The sequence below is a fragment of the Panthera uncia genome (genome assembly GCF_023721935.1).
Source record: "Panthera uncia isolate 11264 chromosome B2 unlocalized genomic scaffold, Puncia_PCG_1.0 HiC_scaffold_24, whole genome shotgun sequence".
NCBI classification, from domain to species: Eukaryota; Metazoa; Chordata; class Mammalia; order Carnivora; family Felidae; genus Panthera; species Panthera uncia.
The window spans coordinates 21,263,038-21,281,952 of record NW_026057580.1 but is presented as its reverse complement, the minus strand read 5'-3'; the positions used below and the strand labels follow the sequence as shown (position 1 = coordinate 21,281,952).

Sequence of the window (18,915 nt, the reverse complement as noted above, 5' to 3'; positions counted from 1 at the left end):
AGGGACAGAGAGACTCCCAAGCACATTTTGAGCTGCCAGCCACAGCCTGATTTGGGGCTTGATCTCACAAACCATGAGATCATGTCCTGAGCTGAGATCAAGTCAGATACTTAACTGACTGAGCCACCCAGGCACCCCACATGCAGTTTTTATATGTAATCCTTCCCAGAAACTGATGGACACCGAAACATGAACTCCTAGCTCCCAAATGAGCAGGAGGAAAAGCTCTCTGTAACAGTTTTCATGGGCTCCAACACAAGATGAGATTTAAGGTGGACAGAAAAAGAAGAAAAAAATAAAGGTAGGGATGGTGGTGATGAAGGAAGTAGGCTCTTGTTTCTGAGTAAAAATACAAATGTCTTAGAGTCACAGATGTTTAAGTATTTTTCGTTACCAGATGGCCAGTGATTCCCTTCTAGAAGTGAAATGCCAACATTCTTTCAAAACTGTAATATTGAATATGCTTGGTAAATTTCTCGGTCTGCAGGATGAATGCTAGCAGGTTTAGTAACATGACTGCAGCCTTCCCAGCTAATCTTCTGCTGGCAACGGAGCCCGGTGAAAAGGCAGATGCGGATGAGCCCTTTATATGAAACCCAGGCTGATCTCAGTTGTTAGTTATGCAGCCTGCGTCAACCTCAGCCCAGGCCAGCAGGTATTGGGCCAAAATCAGGACCTTTGACTTACTCTTTAACAGGAATTTCAAATATGGCAGGAAAGGAGTTTATATTAACAAGGGTCTCCATCTTCCAAATCTGATCTTAAGGAGGTTAGCATTGCTCTCTTGGAGGGATCTGCCCAAACATCCAGGTGTCATTCCTGAGGTGGAGCCCTGATGCTGCCTTTATGAGATGTGATTATGAAAGAGCATCTGTGCTCAGATTCTTGTGATGGTGGAATATGGTGTTGAATCCATGCTCTCCCCAGCCCCCCATGACCCTGGCTCTGGGGGCCTAGATGGGCCTGAGCACAGCGGTCACTTGGGAGGTAGAATGTATCTGCTTTACAGTTGGCTGTCACTCAGTCTCTTTAGCACTTTTTTTTTTTTTTTTAACCCCTTTGGTGGGTTAGTCTACCACTGGTTCCTAAAAACTAAAACTCCAAATTTCTTCTATTTTTTTTTTTTTTGGCAGTCCTTGAATTTAAGCCCACTGAATTTATAAACACACCTTGAAAGATTATACTTGTTTTCTTAAATTTTTTTTTTAATGTTTTTATTTTTGCGACAGAGCGAGACCGAGCATGAGCAGGGGAGGGGCAGAGAGAGAGGGAAACACAGAATCGGAAGCAGGCTCCAGGCTCTGAGCTGTCAGCACAGAGCCCGATGCGGGGCTCGAACCCACAGACTGCGAGATCATGACCTGAGCTGAAGTCGGACGCTTAACCGACTGAGCCACCCAGGCGCCCCTATACTTGTCTTCTTGATTGTCCAGTTCTAGGAGTGCATCAGGCAGAGCTGGGCACCACCATGGAGGGTGCATGTTCTCTTCAGCAACAGGCATGACCCTTGCTAAAGCCCTAAGCTTCCCCACACGTGGTAGGAGCCACCTCAGAGGTTCTTGACACACACCTCCCCATACTGAGCACTACGCAATAGTTGATCAAAAGCAGCCTTTATCTGGATGGGGACCAGGATACCTTTTTTCTTGTCAGCCCTGTGGTGACATATTCCTCTGGCAGAGGAGCCCTGACCCCTGCAGACAGCCTGGCCCATGTCAACCCAGTTTTCACTCCTGGCCCATCCCTGACCTGGCCTACCCTCTCCTCCCAGCCACCCCATCTGGGACTCCACACTCACCCAATTTTCTGGCTCAGCACCTGGCTCCAGCTGCCTGGGGCTACACACAGGTCAACTGCCCGTGTCACGCCTGAGCACACACAGGAAGGTGTAGTGGTCAGTTGCACCTACCTCCCCAACCCCGAGCCCTGCAAAGTTCACCCCTCTCCCACATCTACCCATGCCCAGCTCCTTTCAAGCGCCTGTCCCTCTTCCTACCTGTCCCCTGCTCCACAGACATGGCCCAGTTGTCCATTCCCTTTGCCCACCCCATCCCCCCGTGACTCGCCCGCCAGGTGGGCCTGCCATATTCCTCTGGCAGAGGAATATGTTTGCAGGAAAGAGCCAAGGAATTGACTTGTCCTTAAAACTCAGAAGCTACAGATCTAAGAGATGTTTTGAGGTAAATAAAAACTATACTTACAGTATTGTTTTTTGAGGAGCAATGGTCTGCGGTTTAGGTTTAGGGTTTGTTTTTGTGGGTGGTTTTTTTTTCTTTTTTTCTTTTTTTCTTTTTTTTTTTTTTTTTTGGTTGAGTGCCTGTGTAAAATTGGTGGCCATGGGAAACATGACCTTTGGTAACTTTACTTGATGAATTACTTTTTGCAAGGTTAATTTGTGTGAGAAGACTGGCTGGGTTCTGCTAGGTTTGATTCAGAAAGAAGGTAGGAATGCCTTAATGTGGTCTTTATAACCATCAGAAAATTAAAACTGAAATATGCTTGAAGTGTAGTGGTATGGTTAAAAAAAAAATCTGACAAACATAAATTCAGAGGCCCAGAAAATAAATGTCTCCTGCTGTTAATAGAGCATGAAAGAGCAGATGTACTTTTAGGGATTTCCTATGTAGTGAGTTAATAGGCCCGTGTACAATTCCAGGACTGTGGTTTCTTTTAGGTTTTAGTCCAGTGAGGTTCAATGTTACTCTCTGTAGTAATAGAAATATTTGCTCTATTCAGTAGGGTAGCCAGTAGCCCTATGTGGCCAGTGGGACTTGGGAACTGAATTTTTAACTTTATTTTAAATCTAAATTGGAATAGCTACATATGCTTACTATCTACTATAATGGACAATGTGAATTTGTTTTTCTTTTAGTGAAAGGTGTCATTCTCTCTCATAATCTTCCCAACAGCTCCCATTTAGTCTCTTTTAAAGTCTTAAATTTCTTCACTTAGACTTCATATTACTAATCTTGGCATGTGAAGAATTTTTCTCTGTGTGGGCCAAGATAATGATTCAAGGAAGTTACTTCACCTAATCATACAGGAAATTCACAGATGTTATGCATTGTTAAGATTGAGATTAACATGTTATAAATAAAAAGCAACCTACTCTGTCAGCTTAAGTTCTAATCTAGGATGGCAACAGAAGACCAGGTCAGGGCAAGGCCACATTTATTTTGGTTTCTAAAAGTGTAAAGTTCCCTAGAGTACACCCTGTGTAATTCTGTGGTATGAAATGACATTTCACAGTAGGAGAGAAAGTCAAAATACATCAAATATTATAAGAAATTGACATAACTGTAGACTAAACTACTAAAACATTTCTTTAGGGAATATAGGGCAGTTTAACATATCAACAGTTTAGAGCATCACCATATACATGAATCTATAAAAGCACATGTATTCCAGTTTCTACTTCCTAGTTACTGGTCCCCCCAAATGCTCAGACATTACCACATAAAACACTGGTTTTGATATTTGTAATGTTAGATGTGTCTAACCTGGGAGTCCACCTTAAAACCAGATTCTGAGTCATACCAATTTCATTACATTCATGTAAGAATTTCTTATGTAAGTTTATTCACTATCTTAAGCACAGCTATTCTTTTGGTCTTATCATTCGGCTCTTCCCCATTTAAGTACTGGGGTTGAAAAAAAAAGCATCACTGTGGCTGACACCTCTTGGGGTGCTCTAAGTTTAGGTATTATGCTGGTACCCATCATATGGAAATGGATGCCATCCAACTGAATGGTTGAGAGTGCTCAAAAATATTGGTCCTTTTATTTTGCCATGTGAGAAAACTGCCTTCTGGATAGAAGGCATGGCCGCTAGCTTTAAAATAGTTTATAATCTAGAGAAGGACTGTCATGGCATGATCTCTTTGGGGAGGGCCCACTTTATCTGCATCTCTGACCAGCCAGAGAGGCGATGATGCTGCAGTCAGAAAGGTGGTTGGGGAAAGCATGGGAATCCTGTGGGAAGTTATTGAGACATCAATAGACCCTCCCCTTTGGCCAGTCCCTTTCCTCCAGGAAGCCTTCTGAACTAGACTGGATCAGCTCCTCCTATTACACATGCACAGCTCTGTTTGGTTATCTCCAGTGCTCACCCAGACCCTTCTGTGTTATTGGCTGTGGCTCTAGCAGCAACGGAGGAAGCTTGAGAAAAAGGAGCCACGCCTGCCTGACTCTTCACAGTATTGTCAGCACCTACCCAACACTGGGCCTTGTTGAGTGGGTGAAAGGACAAAGGGGGGCGGGGAGGGTGGAGCAGCAAGACCATGGGTTTTGGCACTGATTGGTCATCAACTCTAACTGGGGCCTTAGCCCTCAAAGTGGCTGTGGGCTTGTTTTGGAGTTAGTGTAAGGAGAAAATTGCGTCTCAGAAGCAGGTTATTCTAGCAAGAGTCAAGACTACTGCTTGGGCCATTGGAAGAGAGCCAACAGTGGAGTTGAGGACCTGGCCCTGAATTTTGAATTTCAAGAGGATGGCTGGAGACAAAAGAATTTCTTAGAGTATCATCTCTCTAAATAGGGAACTGCCTGTAACTGCTTCTGAGCCTTATAGAACTAGATTGCTTTCCTAATTAAGTACTGTTTTTACTTCCAGGGAGTAGAAATTTTAAAATTCGTGTTTTATAAAATGTCTAGCTTTTTCTCAAATTCCAAGCTCTCTGAAACACTTACCTTCATGGTAGAGTATCAAAAGTTTTTTTTACAAAGGAGATTTAATTTAAACTAGTGGTAAATGTCATTTAAAGACCACATAAATCCTACAAAACTTGAATATATTTATATTAACAGTTACTATTGTTATCTTGAACTCTGATGCCATGATCGCTTAACGGTCGACTATATATTCAGCATTGTCCTGAGAACTTACATCACCCTCAATTAAGATTCTTTACTTTTCTTGGCCTAATTTCAGATGAACATAAAGCACCTCGTGCTTGTGCAAACCTGCACTGAATAACTAGTGGATTATTGTATTCAGGTCATTCCTAGCAACACTATATAACACATAAACTACACAATAGTCTTTTGAATGTGCCTTTGTCTTTGATTCAACAGCTCAGAGATATTAGTGGTTTTTATTCTAGTGGGATAAAATTTAGCCTTTTTCACAATGAAATTAAAAAATTTTTAATGTATAGAAAAAGTGCACATTTTAAAATAAGCATCTTACATACTGGTTGGTTATTTTTATTGTGTCTCTTCTCACCCCATTTAAAAAGATAACTAATGGGTACCAAGTAGCAGTGTCCCTAAATTACATTTAGGGAGTTGTAATCTGTGTACTGAGAATAGAGCCCAATGGCTGTTTTTGCTACTTCCAAATATGTTGATTACACAAATTTGAATTAGTTACTCTGCAGTCCACTTAAAATATCTTGGAATTGTGTATGTATGCAATGTACATAGATGTTGCTGTAACTCTGAATACACAGCCTAGATGCTACTCAAAGTTAGGAAGTTGGTACAGTTTAATCCTTGGAATCTGTTGTATTCAGAAGGGCTTCTGTATCCTGTTTTGTTATTTTCTCTTTGATTTTGTCTTTTACTCTCATTCTTTGTTTGCAGAAAGGATTTAAGATGGGGACAAAGTCCAGATAATAATAAAGTCACTGTGGCTTTAGGTATTTTACATTGGGAAAGCATTGCCTTACTGTTTGACTTTATTATCACTGAACAGCTAGCTCACTGAACCAAACTCCATTTTGGCTCTAGTTTGGCTGTTAGGAGAGACTGAGTTAATTATTTGACTGCTTGTGTGATCTAGAATTACAAATAAACTTAAGTGTATTGAGGTGGGTCGAGGAAGATTTTAACGTTTATTTATTTTTGAGACAGAAAGAGACAGAACATGAACAGGGGAGGAACAGAGAGAGAGGGAGACACAAAATCTGAAACAGGCTCCAGGCTCTGAGCTGTCAGCACAGAGCCCGATGTGGGGCTCGAACTCACGGACTGTGAGATCATGACCTGAGCCGAAGTCGGACGCTTAACCGACCAAGCCACCCAGGCGCCCCTCGAGGAAGATTTTAAAAAAGATAAAACTAGGAGCTGAAGGAACCATTCTGAGCACTGACGCAGGAAAATCAAAGCCACTATACGGGGTGATTGCTTCAGAACACCCTAAATTTGAGTTTGAAAAACATTTAGAAAATTCTTCAGGCTTCTAACTGATCTTTGATTTTTATCCAAAAGTATGTTTGTTTGTTTTTTCTCATTTGGTAAATGTTCTTTTTTTTTTTTTTTTTTTTTTTTAATGTTTATTTTTGAGAGACAGACAGAGCGAGCGAGCTGGGGAGGGGCAGAGAGAGAGAGGGAAACACAGAATCTGAAGCAGGTTCCGAGCTGTCAGCACAGAGCCGGACAGGGAGCTTGAACTGTGAGATCATGACCTGAGCTGAAGTCGGATGCTTAATTGACTGAGCCACCCAGGCGCCCCCATTTGGTAAATATTCTGATGTGTTTGTTTCATTCACTTAATGAGATCATGGATGATTATTTTTTTAATTAAGGAGCATTTCTTTTGTAAGCATTTTAAATGTCATCCATTTGGCTGATATTTAAAACTCAGACCAAGTTTGAGCTTTTTGCTCTTCAGTGTCATTCCCATGCTTTAAACTTAGGGCCTCAGAGTGATTTTGAAAACTAAGGATTTCAATTATTTCAAACCTAGGAAACCAACCAGAGTTTATTCTACTTTAGCTTGTATCATAGATACAAAAGTTTTTACTCACTTTGGTAATAGATAAATGATGGGAACCCAGTAAGCTAGGAAGTATCTCTTCATCTGTCCCACAGGAAACATTTTATCTGGTTAAGAAGATAACCCAGATAGCAGATGATGCCTTGCAGACGTGTTGCAGCCAGTGATCAAAGGAGGAAGTACTGAAGTAGGAAGACTCCTGAGAGAGTTAGTAAGGCATTATAGAGCCAGAAGCTCTGTCCTAGGCCTAAGAGATTGGCTGAGGCATTTATTTAAATCTGTAACTGTACCTGTGATGTTTCAGCTTTTATGGTAGAATGTCAGGTCCACTTCATAAAATTGAGTCATAATCCATTTTTTATATTTTCAGCCAGTGTTCTATCCTGTCCCTGCCTCATATAGCTTATAACGATTCTTTAAAAAGCTTCTCATCACTAACCAAGATTGGCATCCTCTATAGTCCTAGCAGCAAGGTGTGCTGAGCCTGGAGGCCAGGCAGGCTGGGTTCACATCTGCTCTGACATTTGTGGCCTAGGGCAAAGCTTACTCAGCCTCTGTGCACATCTTAGCACATCTGTAAAATAGGTGATGATGCCTACTTTGAATGATGGTTTGGAGGTTGGATCTGCATAGGAAAATTCGTGGCATATCCTTTCTCATTATGCTCATTTAAAGGTAAATTTGTGTCTTTTACTTAGGATATTTTCATGTATCTATCCTGAGACTTAGTTTCCTGCTCCATCAGCTCTTTGCTGATGAGGAAGGAGAAACTATCTGAAAACCTGTGCTTAAATATGGGAGCAGTTTCAGATTCTGCCGCCCACAGTTTTCAGGAATTTGACATTGAGTGATCGTACAAGTGCAGATTTCACATTTCTGTTTCATGTAGCTAAGCCAAGTAGTCTTACCTATTTCTTGAACTAAAAATGTTCTAATACAAAAACAAGAATGGGAACTTAAACTCATCAATAAAACTGCTATCTTAGTTCAGGCTACTGTACCACACGCCACAGACTGGGTGACTTAAACAACAGACTTCTGTTTCTCATGGTCCTGGAAGTTGGGAAGTCCACTGTGAAAGGTCGTGACAGATTCATTTTGGGATGAGGGCCCTCTTCCTGGCTTCTGAATAGCTGCCTTCTTGCGGTGTCCTCACATGGTGGCAAGAGAGGTGATCTTTTCCATTTCTTTTAATAAGGGCACTAATCCTATCCCATTGGGGATTAAGGGCTTCAACATATGAATTTGGTAGGGGTTGGGTGGAGCACATTCAGTCCCTAGTAACAACTAATAAAAGTTGGTTCAAAAGTGTGTTGTTTAAACCTGCTAGGCTATTTCCTATGGTTACTAACATTCTTTCCTCCTTTATAATTATATCTCTTAGCTGAGGTGCAAAACAGTCTCCGGTTGAACATTACTGTGTCTGTGATGGGGCGCCTGATTGAAATGCCTTCCAAAGCCAGGCAGGTACACATAATAAGTAAAGAGAATAGGCCACTGCAGACCAGAGCATGGCCCTCCGAGGAGAGCAGCTCATACCCTGCCCTTCAAAAGGGCAATACTGGGCTTTTGGGCATTTGTGGAGTTTTTGTTTTTTTAAATTAAAAAAAAATTTTGAGCTTATTTGGGGGGGGGGGGGCGGAGAGAGAGAGAGCACGCACACGCACACACATGCATGCGTGAAAGGGGCCCCAGGGTGGGAGTGGGGGGTTAGGGAGAATCCCAAGCAGGCTCTGCATTGTCAGCGTGGACCCAGGAACCCTGAGATCACTCAAGACCTGAGCTGAAGTGTTTAACTGACTGAGCCACCTAGGTGCCCCTGGACATTTGTTTTTAAGGCTGGAAATCTGGATTTGCATGTCAAATGTCAGGTAGATAGTGGAGATAGTGGATGTATTGTTGCTTCCTTTTTTTTTTTTTTTTTTTTTTTAATAAGTCAAACAAAATACATCTGCTGACTGAGTATGCTTTGTGGGCACCAGTTTCCTACCTTTTCTCTGTTCTGGTATCTTGTGCAGAGGGTATTCTCAAGTGTTTGCCTATATGATCTGATTCCATACCTTTTCACTTATATACAGGTAATGTTTTATTTCAACCATAAATCGTGATTCATAGTCTTCACTATTTATACTAACTATCATAATTTAAAGCATGTGTTTTCAGGAAAACAAAAGCATGTTCTATTTGTACTCCACCCAGAAAAGACCTACTTTGGTATTTAACTCCTGATTTTTATCAGAATTCCACCAGGTGGTGTTATCAATGCAGCAGTGCACCTTACACTGTAAATTTTGTATGGTTTCAGAGTGGGCAAGTTGTCTTAAGTTACTCATGAGAAACCAAAAGTAAATTGTTGAAACTCCTAAAATAACCTCTCCATATTGGTGTGTTTATGATTATGAATTAACTCTCCAATAGTGGGGCTTACAGTTCCATTTATCCTTATCCACTGGCAGGTTATTAATCTACCATGATTAGAATGCCCAGGTAACTACTTACCTTCAGTAAGCCATTTGAGGAAATAAATTTTAAAATGCAGCTTCTTTGTGTAACTGAGATTTACAGAATCTTAGCTTTGAAATACTTCTTTTGAAGTGCAGTCTGTGAAAATGGGCATCTTGACCTTTGTTTAGCATATTAAATAGAGCAGGAGAAAGAAATAATTAGGGAAAAAGTTCTTGTCCTCAAACAGTGCCACTGTTGACTGACGAGTTTCTCCAGGTTTTCATATTATGCAAAAGAACACTCATTGTGTGCAGTGTAAGCAGATGTGACGGTCTCTAGTTACTGTGGGCCCTTTCCAACCTTGATTTTCCTGCCTTCTCCTAAAGGTCACACTGAACCTGAATCTGGAAGAAGGTTAATCTCTCTTTTACTTTCAATAGGTGGAATACATGTTGGTGTCTTTTGATCATGAAAATAAGAGAGTCCAGTTGGTCCTGTCTGGAGAAGAAGTTCTTGAAACTCTACAAGAAAAGGGGGAAAGGACAAACCCAAAGTAAGCTGATAAACTGAAGGATTGTTAGTGTTTCTGAAACTGATAGAACTATTAAAATAGAATCTTTCCTCAGATGTATAGGAGACAGGGTGGCATAGTAGTTGAGGGCACAGGTTCTGGTCCTCCCAAGTTGTCTGGATTCAAATCCTGGCTCCCCTACTTCATAGCTGGGTGCAACCTTGCACAAGTTATTTCTCTGTGCCTTAGTTTCCTCACCTGTAAAGTAGGGATAATAATACTTTCCATGTAGGGTGTGGACATTAATATCTTAACGTATTATAAAGCACTTAGAACTATGAGCTCAATATAAAACCTGTTTAATATTAATAAAGGTAAAAGAAAAAACAAAAACAACAAACCATTGACAAAGCGTTACTGAGATCACGAACCATGGTGCCAGATTGAGCTTACAGAGGAGGGTGTTTGGCTGGCGGGATGTTTTTGCAGTATTTCCTTAAGTAGGAAAAGAGGTGAAGGGGCATGTACTTTCCAGTTCAGTTTTCTGCTCACTCGATTTTGGGAGGCAGCATTTGAGTTTGGAGTCTAGCATTGAACTGAAAGAGCCCTTAAGGCCAAAGTCTTCCTCTCCTTTGTCGCAAAGTGGACTAGCTTGTCTTGGACAGTGATTGCCCTGTGTGTGGTTCTCAGTTACTTAAAAATATTTTGGGTCCAATACTTATAACCCTTACATGGTTAAAGAGCTCTGGAGAATTACCAGCCTTTGGGAACTGTGAAGGAGTTCTTAGCTTCATTTATACTGAATGGTTTCTAAGTTTTTTGAATTGACTTTTTAAAAACTTCTAAAAATTGAGTAGACAGCAGTAAAATATGATGGAATGGAATTTTCCCTCCTCTGTAGCCATCCTACCCTGTGGAGACCAGAGTATGGCAGTTACATGATTGAAGGCACACCTGGACAACCGTACGGAGGAACAATGTCCGAGTTCAACACAGTTGAAGACAACATGAGAAAACGCCGGAAGGAGGCAACCTCTTTATTAGGAGAAAATCAGGCTCTTTGCACAATAACTTCATTTCCCAGGTTAGTTCCTATATTAACATGCCCCAGCAGATAGTTAGTTCAGAGCTTCAGGTTATAAAAAGCAAATCATGACCCAAGCATTTGACTGTACAGTTCTCATACTTTACAGACAGTTCATACTTTGATAGAATCTGTAACGTGAGAGGTGCAGGCAAAAATTGCATGCCAGTTCCAGTTGGTGGTTGGTGGCCCAGAGCATTGTGGTGAGAGCATTGGTCTGGCCTCAGTGGGCATGACTGTGGGGACCACCGTGACTGATAGCCTTGTGGCAGAGTCCAGCCCTGGCCCGGCTGGTAGGAGCAGCGTGTCTGCCACTCAGTTCTGACCCCGTAAAGAGTAGCAGAGTCTCTGATGATTATCATGTGCCCTTCTCACTCGACTCTGACAGTCGCTTCCCCAAACCTGTGTACCCACTAGCGAATGGTGGTATTGGTGGTGATTGGAGGGTCACCTGTTGGAGGGCTGGCATCAGTGCTTCTGGTCCACTATTGATCCATCTTAACTATGAATGAGGGGGTCATCAGGCCATGTTTGAGTGTTGTGATGAAAAGGCAATTTACAGTTTGTCTTCAAATCTAGTTGTGGCTGAAAGCTCATAAAAGTAAATATCGAGTAAAGTGAATAATAAACGGTGAAGCTATATTCCTAGCATAGAAGGAGGTGTATAAATAGCGTAAAATTAAACCCAGGAGTTCTGCATAGGAATGCAGTTCTACCAAATTGTCAATCTGGTTCATCTATGCTAGATACCTGTCAGGTTGTGGCAAAGTGTGCTTACCTCCTCAAAGTTCAAAAGAGCTTTGTTTGGGGATTGGTTTCCTTGGACTGGAACACTTAGAACTATCTTTATACCCTCCCTTTTTTTCCTGATAAAAGTATAACGAACATAGGCATTCTGAATCTTATCACTGGTCTTGGAAGGATGCTGAATAGGAATTTTCTTTGTAAAAAATCTCCATCTTAACATAGAAATAGTTGAAACTCTATTTAAACAACTTGGACGTCTTGTTTTCTGTGATTCCTTCGTGCCATTATGCAGGCCACTCCTCTTTCCCTGCCAAAAGAAAATCCCCAGCTGAAGGAGGGTGGACGGGTTTGCTTGGAAGAGAGTTGGCATGGTCCTTTGCCCTAGATTTTTGAGGAGGTGAAAAATCATGACTGTGCCCGTCACTCAGATACTTGAGTGCCTGCTCCGTGCCAGACCCATGCAGTGTGGGGATGCAGTCATAAATGCAAACAGCAGAGTCTTTACCTGTGTGGAGACTGAGTGATCAAATCCCTACAGATCCACTGAACATAAAGTCGAGGCAGTGCCGTGAGGAAAAGACACAGAACAGAGACTGGGACGAGGTTGTTGGGTGGACTCTGCTGGGGGCGGGGGTTGCTGATGATTGGAATGAAGTCCAAAGCCCTGTTGGGAATTGGGAGTACGGAGGGGCAGGATGGCCTAGGAAGAGGGAGCAGAGTGGGTAGACGTCTCAGGATGAATGGGGAAAGCACGGAGCCTTGAGAGAACCAAAAGAAGGCTAGCCGGTGGGACCGGGGTGCTGCAGGTGAAGGGGAGCCTGGGCACGTAGTTGGCGGGGCCAGATGAGGTTAACTGAGAATTTGAGTTGTTATCCCAAAAGCAGTAGGAGTTATAAAGGGAGAGTTGGGACAGAAGAATAAGTTTTCTTCCAAAAATGGATTTTTTTTAAAAAAAGCTTCATCATACATTTTTTGATAGGGCATTTTTGGATTTGTAAACGAAACAATTATTATTTAGTTGTAGAAGGATCACCTTATATCCGTAGTGAATGATAAGGAAAGTTTTCTTTTGGGGTCAAGAGAGAAAGGAGTACTTGGTTTCTTAAGTGTAAATAGTGTGATTTTTCTTTCTGTAAAGAGGCAAAATCTCATGGATCTCGAAGCCCAAACAGTGGCCAAGTGAATTTTTAAATTTAAGCCAACTTAAATGGAAAATTTAGTTCCTCAGTCACACTAGCTTCAAGTCAGGTGCTCACTAGCCACATGCGTGGGACACACGGGTATTGGACAGTGCAGACATACATTAAACATTCCTATTGTGGCATAGAGTTTTCATGGATGGAGCTGGTCTGGAAGAAAAGCAGTGCTATAGGAGTATAAAGATCTGAGTTCTGATTGCCTTGTCCTGCCAGACACATTCTCCTTGTCCTTTCCATTCAGCCTAATTCTGGTTGGCTAAGAATCCCCAAGATTGAAGTTTGCCACTCTTACAGGAGTTTTCCTGAGTTTGCAGGCTCCTAGTAGAGAATGCACATAGGTGCAAGAATTCTCAGGAACCCTCATGAAAGCTGGAAACTGTTTCCCAGATAAGATCAGCAAATTCAATTGTTGTTCACAAGGCGGATGTGGGCAGCCAACAGGTACTTTATTTTATAAAAGGTAGGGGCTGAAAATAAGGCATGGGCTAGTCTTGGCTCTAAGGCCAAAAGTTTCCTACCACTGATCTAAAGCCCTGACAAGAGCCTGCCTTGTTTTGCCTTTACGAACTGTCAGTCTTTGTCCTCTCTCAGAGCAGCACACTTAACTATGACCTTAAATTTCTTAACCTGAGGAACTGGTGGCATCACTGCAGTTGATGTGGAATTTGAGCTTTACCTCTAGGGATAAATACAGAGCTTCATTTTTGCGTTGGAATTAAAGCTCTTCTTTGGGTCAAGTAAGATAATAAGGTTGGGTTTCAGACATCAGAGGGAGATCTCAGGGGTGGATGGGGGCACCTGTAGAGACACTACCTAATCTTTTTTTTTTTTTTTAATTTTTTAATGTTTATTTTTGAGAGACACAGAGTGTGAGCAGGACAGGAGCAGAGAGACAGACAAATAGAATCTGAAGCAGGCTCCAGGCTCCGAGCTGTCAGCACAGAGCCCGACGCGGGGCTCAAACCCACGAACCGTGAGATCATGACCTGAGCCACAAAGGCTCCCCTAGACACTACCTAATCTTGATGGACTTGTGAGGTGACCTGGAGAGGCAAAAAACATGAGAGCCCTACGATATTTGAACAAAGCTTATCAACAGGTTGGGGGTGGTGGTGGTGTGCAGGGGTCAAAAGACAATCCGAGACATAAGAGCTAGTAAAGGAAGACATCTCAGAAACTGTGTAGGGGGAACCCATAACCCATGACAGTTGATATGATGTAGCCTAGGGACTTCTGTGCTGTTGGTCCTTGCTATTAAGTGAAGAGATGGGTGGAGGTGAATAAGCTCTGTAGAGATCACAGGTGGATGAAAAGTCTCTAATACAGTCACTAAAGGGCTGCAATCACAAAAGATGATGCTGAAGAAGACCAAGTGCCAAGGGGGTGTTTGTAAAGCACAGTATTTACATGGTGTCCGTGTGCTGACTTTCCTTAGTGGGGAACATGGAGAGGTGTGGTTCTTAACAGGTGCGGTGATGGTGAGATACCGTTAACTTTTGAAGACAAATCCTGCCCACTTAGTTCTTTGATTTGTTGTAGATTAGGCTGTCCTGGGTTCACGCTGCCAGAGTTTAAACCCAATCCGCTCGAAGGAGGAGCTTCCAAGTCCCTCTTCTTTCCTGATGAAGCCATAAACAAGCATCCCCGCTTCAGGTGAGTATGGCTCTGCGAATGAATGCAGATGTGCCTCACTCTTACCACTGCCTTCTAGGAGTAAGGTGCTCCTTCCCAGAATCCTTGTCACAGTTAAGAGTTCAGGCTCCTCTTGTAACTAACCAGAGAAGCCAGCGGGCATATGTGCATTTGGTTGGTTGTTTGATGCTGCTCAGAACCCGGCTGACTTGCCCATTTTCCAAGTCATCTTAAAGCGATTCGCTTCTTTAGTGTGTGACAGCATTCTCGAGCAAGAGGCAGAGGAAGTGGTGTTACTGCAGAGCCTGCTGAGAGAACATTCCATCAGAATATCTTGATCCACATTAAAGTCACTGTCTTCTTTAATGTGCAGGTTCTTTTCAATCCTAGTTCCTTAAATGCCTGTTGGGGGAAGTTTTCTCTTAGAGAGGGACAGAAAAGGTAGAAATAACTAAGTGATCTACTCTCACTCAGTATACCTTCAGAATGAGGCAAAATATGTACAACTCTGTACCTTCTGCTCTATTAACTTGTAGGTCTGTTTGTAGTTTCATTCCTGGGTTTTAAGTTGCTTCAGGGCCCACACTCGTCAGATCTTGCTTTGTACCTTGAGTTTCCTCTGACAGCCTAAACCTAGGCTCCTCACCTATAGGCAGGAACCACGGGACTTGTCAGCATTCACTCCTTTAACAGGTCTGCACATCTGCTATATGCAGAGATTTTGGGGAAAACATATTTATAGACATAATTCCCAATTTCAAGTGTTATATTGTGCCAAGGGGAAAATAGAGATACTCGGCTGCAAGAAAAGGTAGATGCACCAGAGACCCTCCTTGGAGAAAAGAGGATGCTTCTGACTGAGGGGATCACAGCAGGCACGTGAAAGAGGTGGCCTGCATGCTGAGGCTATATCACCACTGTCTGCTAGAATCATACTGTCAGCCCCAGATATAATTTTAAATTTTCTAATAGCCACGTGAAAAAAGTAAAAAAGATGGACTTTATTTTTTCTTTAATTATCCAAAATTATTTCAACATGTAACCAATATTTTAAAGTTATTGGTAAGACCTCTTTATTTTTGTAGTAAGTCTTCCAAATTCGGTGTGTATATTATCTTTACACCATATTTTACTTAGGACTAGCCACATTTCAAGTGCACAGTAGCCACAGTGGACCAGGTGGCTTCTGGATTAGACACTCTGGGTCTAGAGGAGAAGTATTAATGTTGCAGTTTGGGTAGGGCAGTACCAAGGTATTGGGGCTCCAGAGATGCCTAGGGATAGTGAGTACTAAAGTTTGGCGTCTTTGTAGTTAACACGGGGAACGGTAACATACAGTGAGACCAGACCATGGCATACCCCAGACACTTGAATTTGATCTGGTAAGTTACAGGGAACTGGGGAACCCAGGGTTGAACGGGGAAGAGAACGGCATTCTCGAGCAAGAGGCGGAAAAAGTGGTGTGACCGCAGAGCCTTCTTACAGAACATTCCCTTCGAGTATCTTGATCCACATAAATATTCAGTAGGATTGCCTCAGAGAATTAGTTTGAGGGAGGGTTTCGTTCTGTTTATTTGTATAGGATCAAATTCTTCTTGTACATGATGTTCTTAGGTAACCGATTCTTGACGTTTGGTTGTCTGTTTTAGTACCCTGACAAGAAATATCCGACACAGGAGAGGAGAAAAGGTTGTCATCAATGTACCAAGTAAGTCCAGAGTGAGGCGATAGCGTGGGAGAGAGACAGCTGTGGAATTGTTGTTTCATCCTGGAATCTCACCCATTTCCCTTTTTTTATTTTTAATTTAATAATACAGTATTTAAGGACAAGAATACACCATCTCCATTTATGGAAACATTTCCTGAGGATGAGGAGGCAGCAAGGGCTTCCAAGCCTGATCATATTTACATGGATGCCATGGGATTTGGGATGGGTAATTGCTGTCTTCAGGTATGGCTTCAAGTATACAGAGAGGCAGTGTGCCCTTGTCCCTTTCTGTTTACTAACTTTTTTTTTTTTTTTTATAAATGTGCATTTAAAAATGTTAACATTTTAATCAAGTTGAACTGAAAGCCAAGTGTGCCTTTCTGAAGACTAGTGATTTTAGTAAATTCATTAGTAGCTATCTTGATGGAGAATTGACAGAATCTCCAGTTTACAGCAAATATAATTAATTGTTAATTAATTTACAGTGTGAAGTATTCCATGATGAGTCTCTAATCTTTTCTAGTGATGGATGGTCTGGCTTAGAGCTTGTAACATCATTCAGATCTGTTTGTGGAAATGAACTCTGGATGCACTCCAGAGATTTTGTGATCCAAGGGAAGGACTGTCTGGACTTGAAATTTTCATATTCGGGCAAGGCCATCTAGTGGTGTAAAAAGAACTGTTTAGCCACCTGTGTGTGTCTTGCCCCGGGCTAAGTCACACGGGGTAGGGTAGCCTTTCTGTGTTTACTTGATTAAAACTTTCTGTGGATCTAATGAGATGGTGGATGCCCTTGGCACAGGCATTGTGCCCAAGGACCTGGGCGGGAGGGCACAGAACCTATCAGGCAGCATGTGGGCCTGCACTAGGGTCTCAGTTGTTACTCCTCAGGTATTTGGGGAGCTCCCTTCACTTCTTTTGGTCTTGGTTTTCTTATCTGTTAACAGGAAGATTTATATTAAGGCCCCTTCTGGGTCTGACTCTAAGCTAGTATTTACTTCATTGTTTTTGTCAACAGAAGTGCTGGTTTTAATAACCCTTCATTTGCTTAAAATCATGTTAGAACAGGAGTTAGGAGTTGCACAAATTGAAAATTTCAAATAAAAATAGAGGCTACTTGTTACTGTCTAAGGAGATTGTATCCAGTTCTGATTACTTGAAGATTAGAAATGGTGTCCTTAGAGGCCTGGAAGGGTGCAAAGCCCGGCCCCCTTCTGAGGTCACTGGGCCTCCACTCTGCCTGCTTAGCACCCAGAGGCCAAAAGCACAGAATTCCCATCATCTTGAACAGCTGCAGCATAGCCATGCACCTTCTTGCACATATAGCTCCGATGTGCTTATTTTTACAACTATGGATAATGAAAATTGAATGCCAGAGTCCCATTGTTCTATGCTAAATGTGTCTACATGACCATAATTTTTTTTTTCTGATTTTCCTGGCTTACATAGGTAGTATAAAGTGTGTCTTCCAAACAAATATAGGCCAGTAGGTTTCTTTACAAATGGTTACATTTCATAAAGGGAGCTTTTGACTTTGGCCTGTGTACCTGCTTTCCTGTCTTAATTACCAGTATTTTTTTTTTTTTTTTTTTTTTTTAAGAGCACCATTAAGATCTAAGGTTTAGTGCATGGCTTTAAAGTTGTGTCAGTGCAATGGGAGTACTGATTGCCTTTTCTTGGTTTAATATGAAACCAAGGAGCCTTGCCAGGGATAGCACAATTACTTCTTTCCACCAGGATGGTCTTTCCCTTGTACTACTATACAAGTAAATGTGCTCTAATGGTGGGTAGTAACATTTTTATTGCCTGCAGATGCACTTTTCCGTCCAATTTAAGCTTTGTTGTGGATTTAGGATTAAGGTTTCTTTTTTCTCGATGGCATGTCCAAAACCGTACTTTGAATACTCCACTTAAAAAGTCGTTAGCACAGGTCATGTATGGTGTATGGGAAATAAGATGAATTCCATACCTCCCCACAGAAAACCCTGTTTTGTATCTCTCAAGTGGAAAAGTAGAAACAACTTAGCAAAGTAAAGCAGAAAAAGTTTTAAAGTAATTTTTAAAGGTTAATGACGACTTAATTGTACAAAACAAAAAAATCATTTAACCACATTCAGATTCTTGACTCTTTGGGAGTCAAGATTTTTCAGGAATCATTTAATAAGTTGGTGTACATTGTGCTAGGTTTTCCCCCTCTAAGAAAATCAGGTGGCTTCAAAACTGGGTTCTAGATAAATTTTAGAGATTCAGGTTTCCAACATCTGTTTTTCATACTTTCTGTTTTTTACCCCTCTGTTTCCTAGTGACATTTCTTCTCCTCCTATATGATACTTTAAAAGGACACCAGAAGCCAAAACTGAATATTCATACTTTAAGGCATAAGAACTCTTTGTTTTCCTTTCCCCACTAAAGCCATTAACCATAGTCCTGTTTGATTTGAAGATAGCTCTAGAGTACTGAAGCCAGTTACTAAATAGATTTAGAATAACTAAGTCACTTCACTGTTGTAACTTAACTATTGATTTCCAGGTGCTAATTTTCTTAAGGATACTTTACCCCTAGATTTCCCTATGAGTTGCCTAGTATATACCAGGCTGTCTAAGAGAAGCCAGTCAAAAAACTGGAGAGAAAACACTTAGATTGTATCTATTTAAAGATAGAAATAACAGACACACACTACTGTACCTCAAGAGTAACAAAAAAGGAGCTAAACAAACTAAGGGATGCATATTCAGAAGAATTCAGCAGTCAAAACACTTGGGGAACATTGAGGTATTTTTAATCTCCGTCCATCTGAATGTGGCCTCTAGAGTCCCTATTTTTTAAGTGTCTCACCATTTTATGAAAATAAAACTTCTTTACTCCCCCGTAGTC

General features: G+C 41.6%; 1 protein-coding gene across 5 annotated transcripts in view; it reads left to right on the top strand.

Annotated features, from left to right (window-relative positions):
• The window catches only part of GCLC (glutamate-cysteine ligase catalytic subunit), a 50,510-nt gene that overhangs the window by 15,500 nt on the left and 16,095 nt on the right, over positions 1-18,915 (top strand). For 4 of the 5 annotated variants that reach the window (XM_049653836.1, XM_049653834.1, XM_049653833.1 and 1 more), the window contains exons 2-6: positions 9,601-9,713; positions 10,573-10,755; positions 14,241-14,354; positions 15,983-16,041; positions 16,151-16,284. In XM_049653836.1, coding sequence (XP_049509793.1) covers positions 9,601-9,713; positions 10,573-10,755; positions 14,241-14,354; positions 15,983-16,041; positions 16,151-16,284 — 603 coding nt within the window. Of the gene's footprint in view, positions 1-6,276; positions 6,458-9,600; positions 9,714-10,572; positions 10,756-14,240; positions 14,355-15,982; positions 16,042-16,150; positions 16,285-18,915 lie in introns of those variants that run through there. The other variant, XM_049653838.1, reaches the window with a different exon arrangement.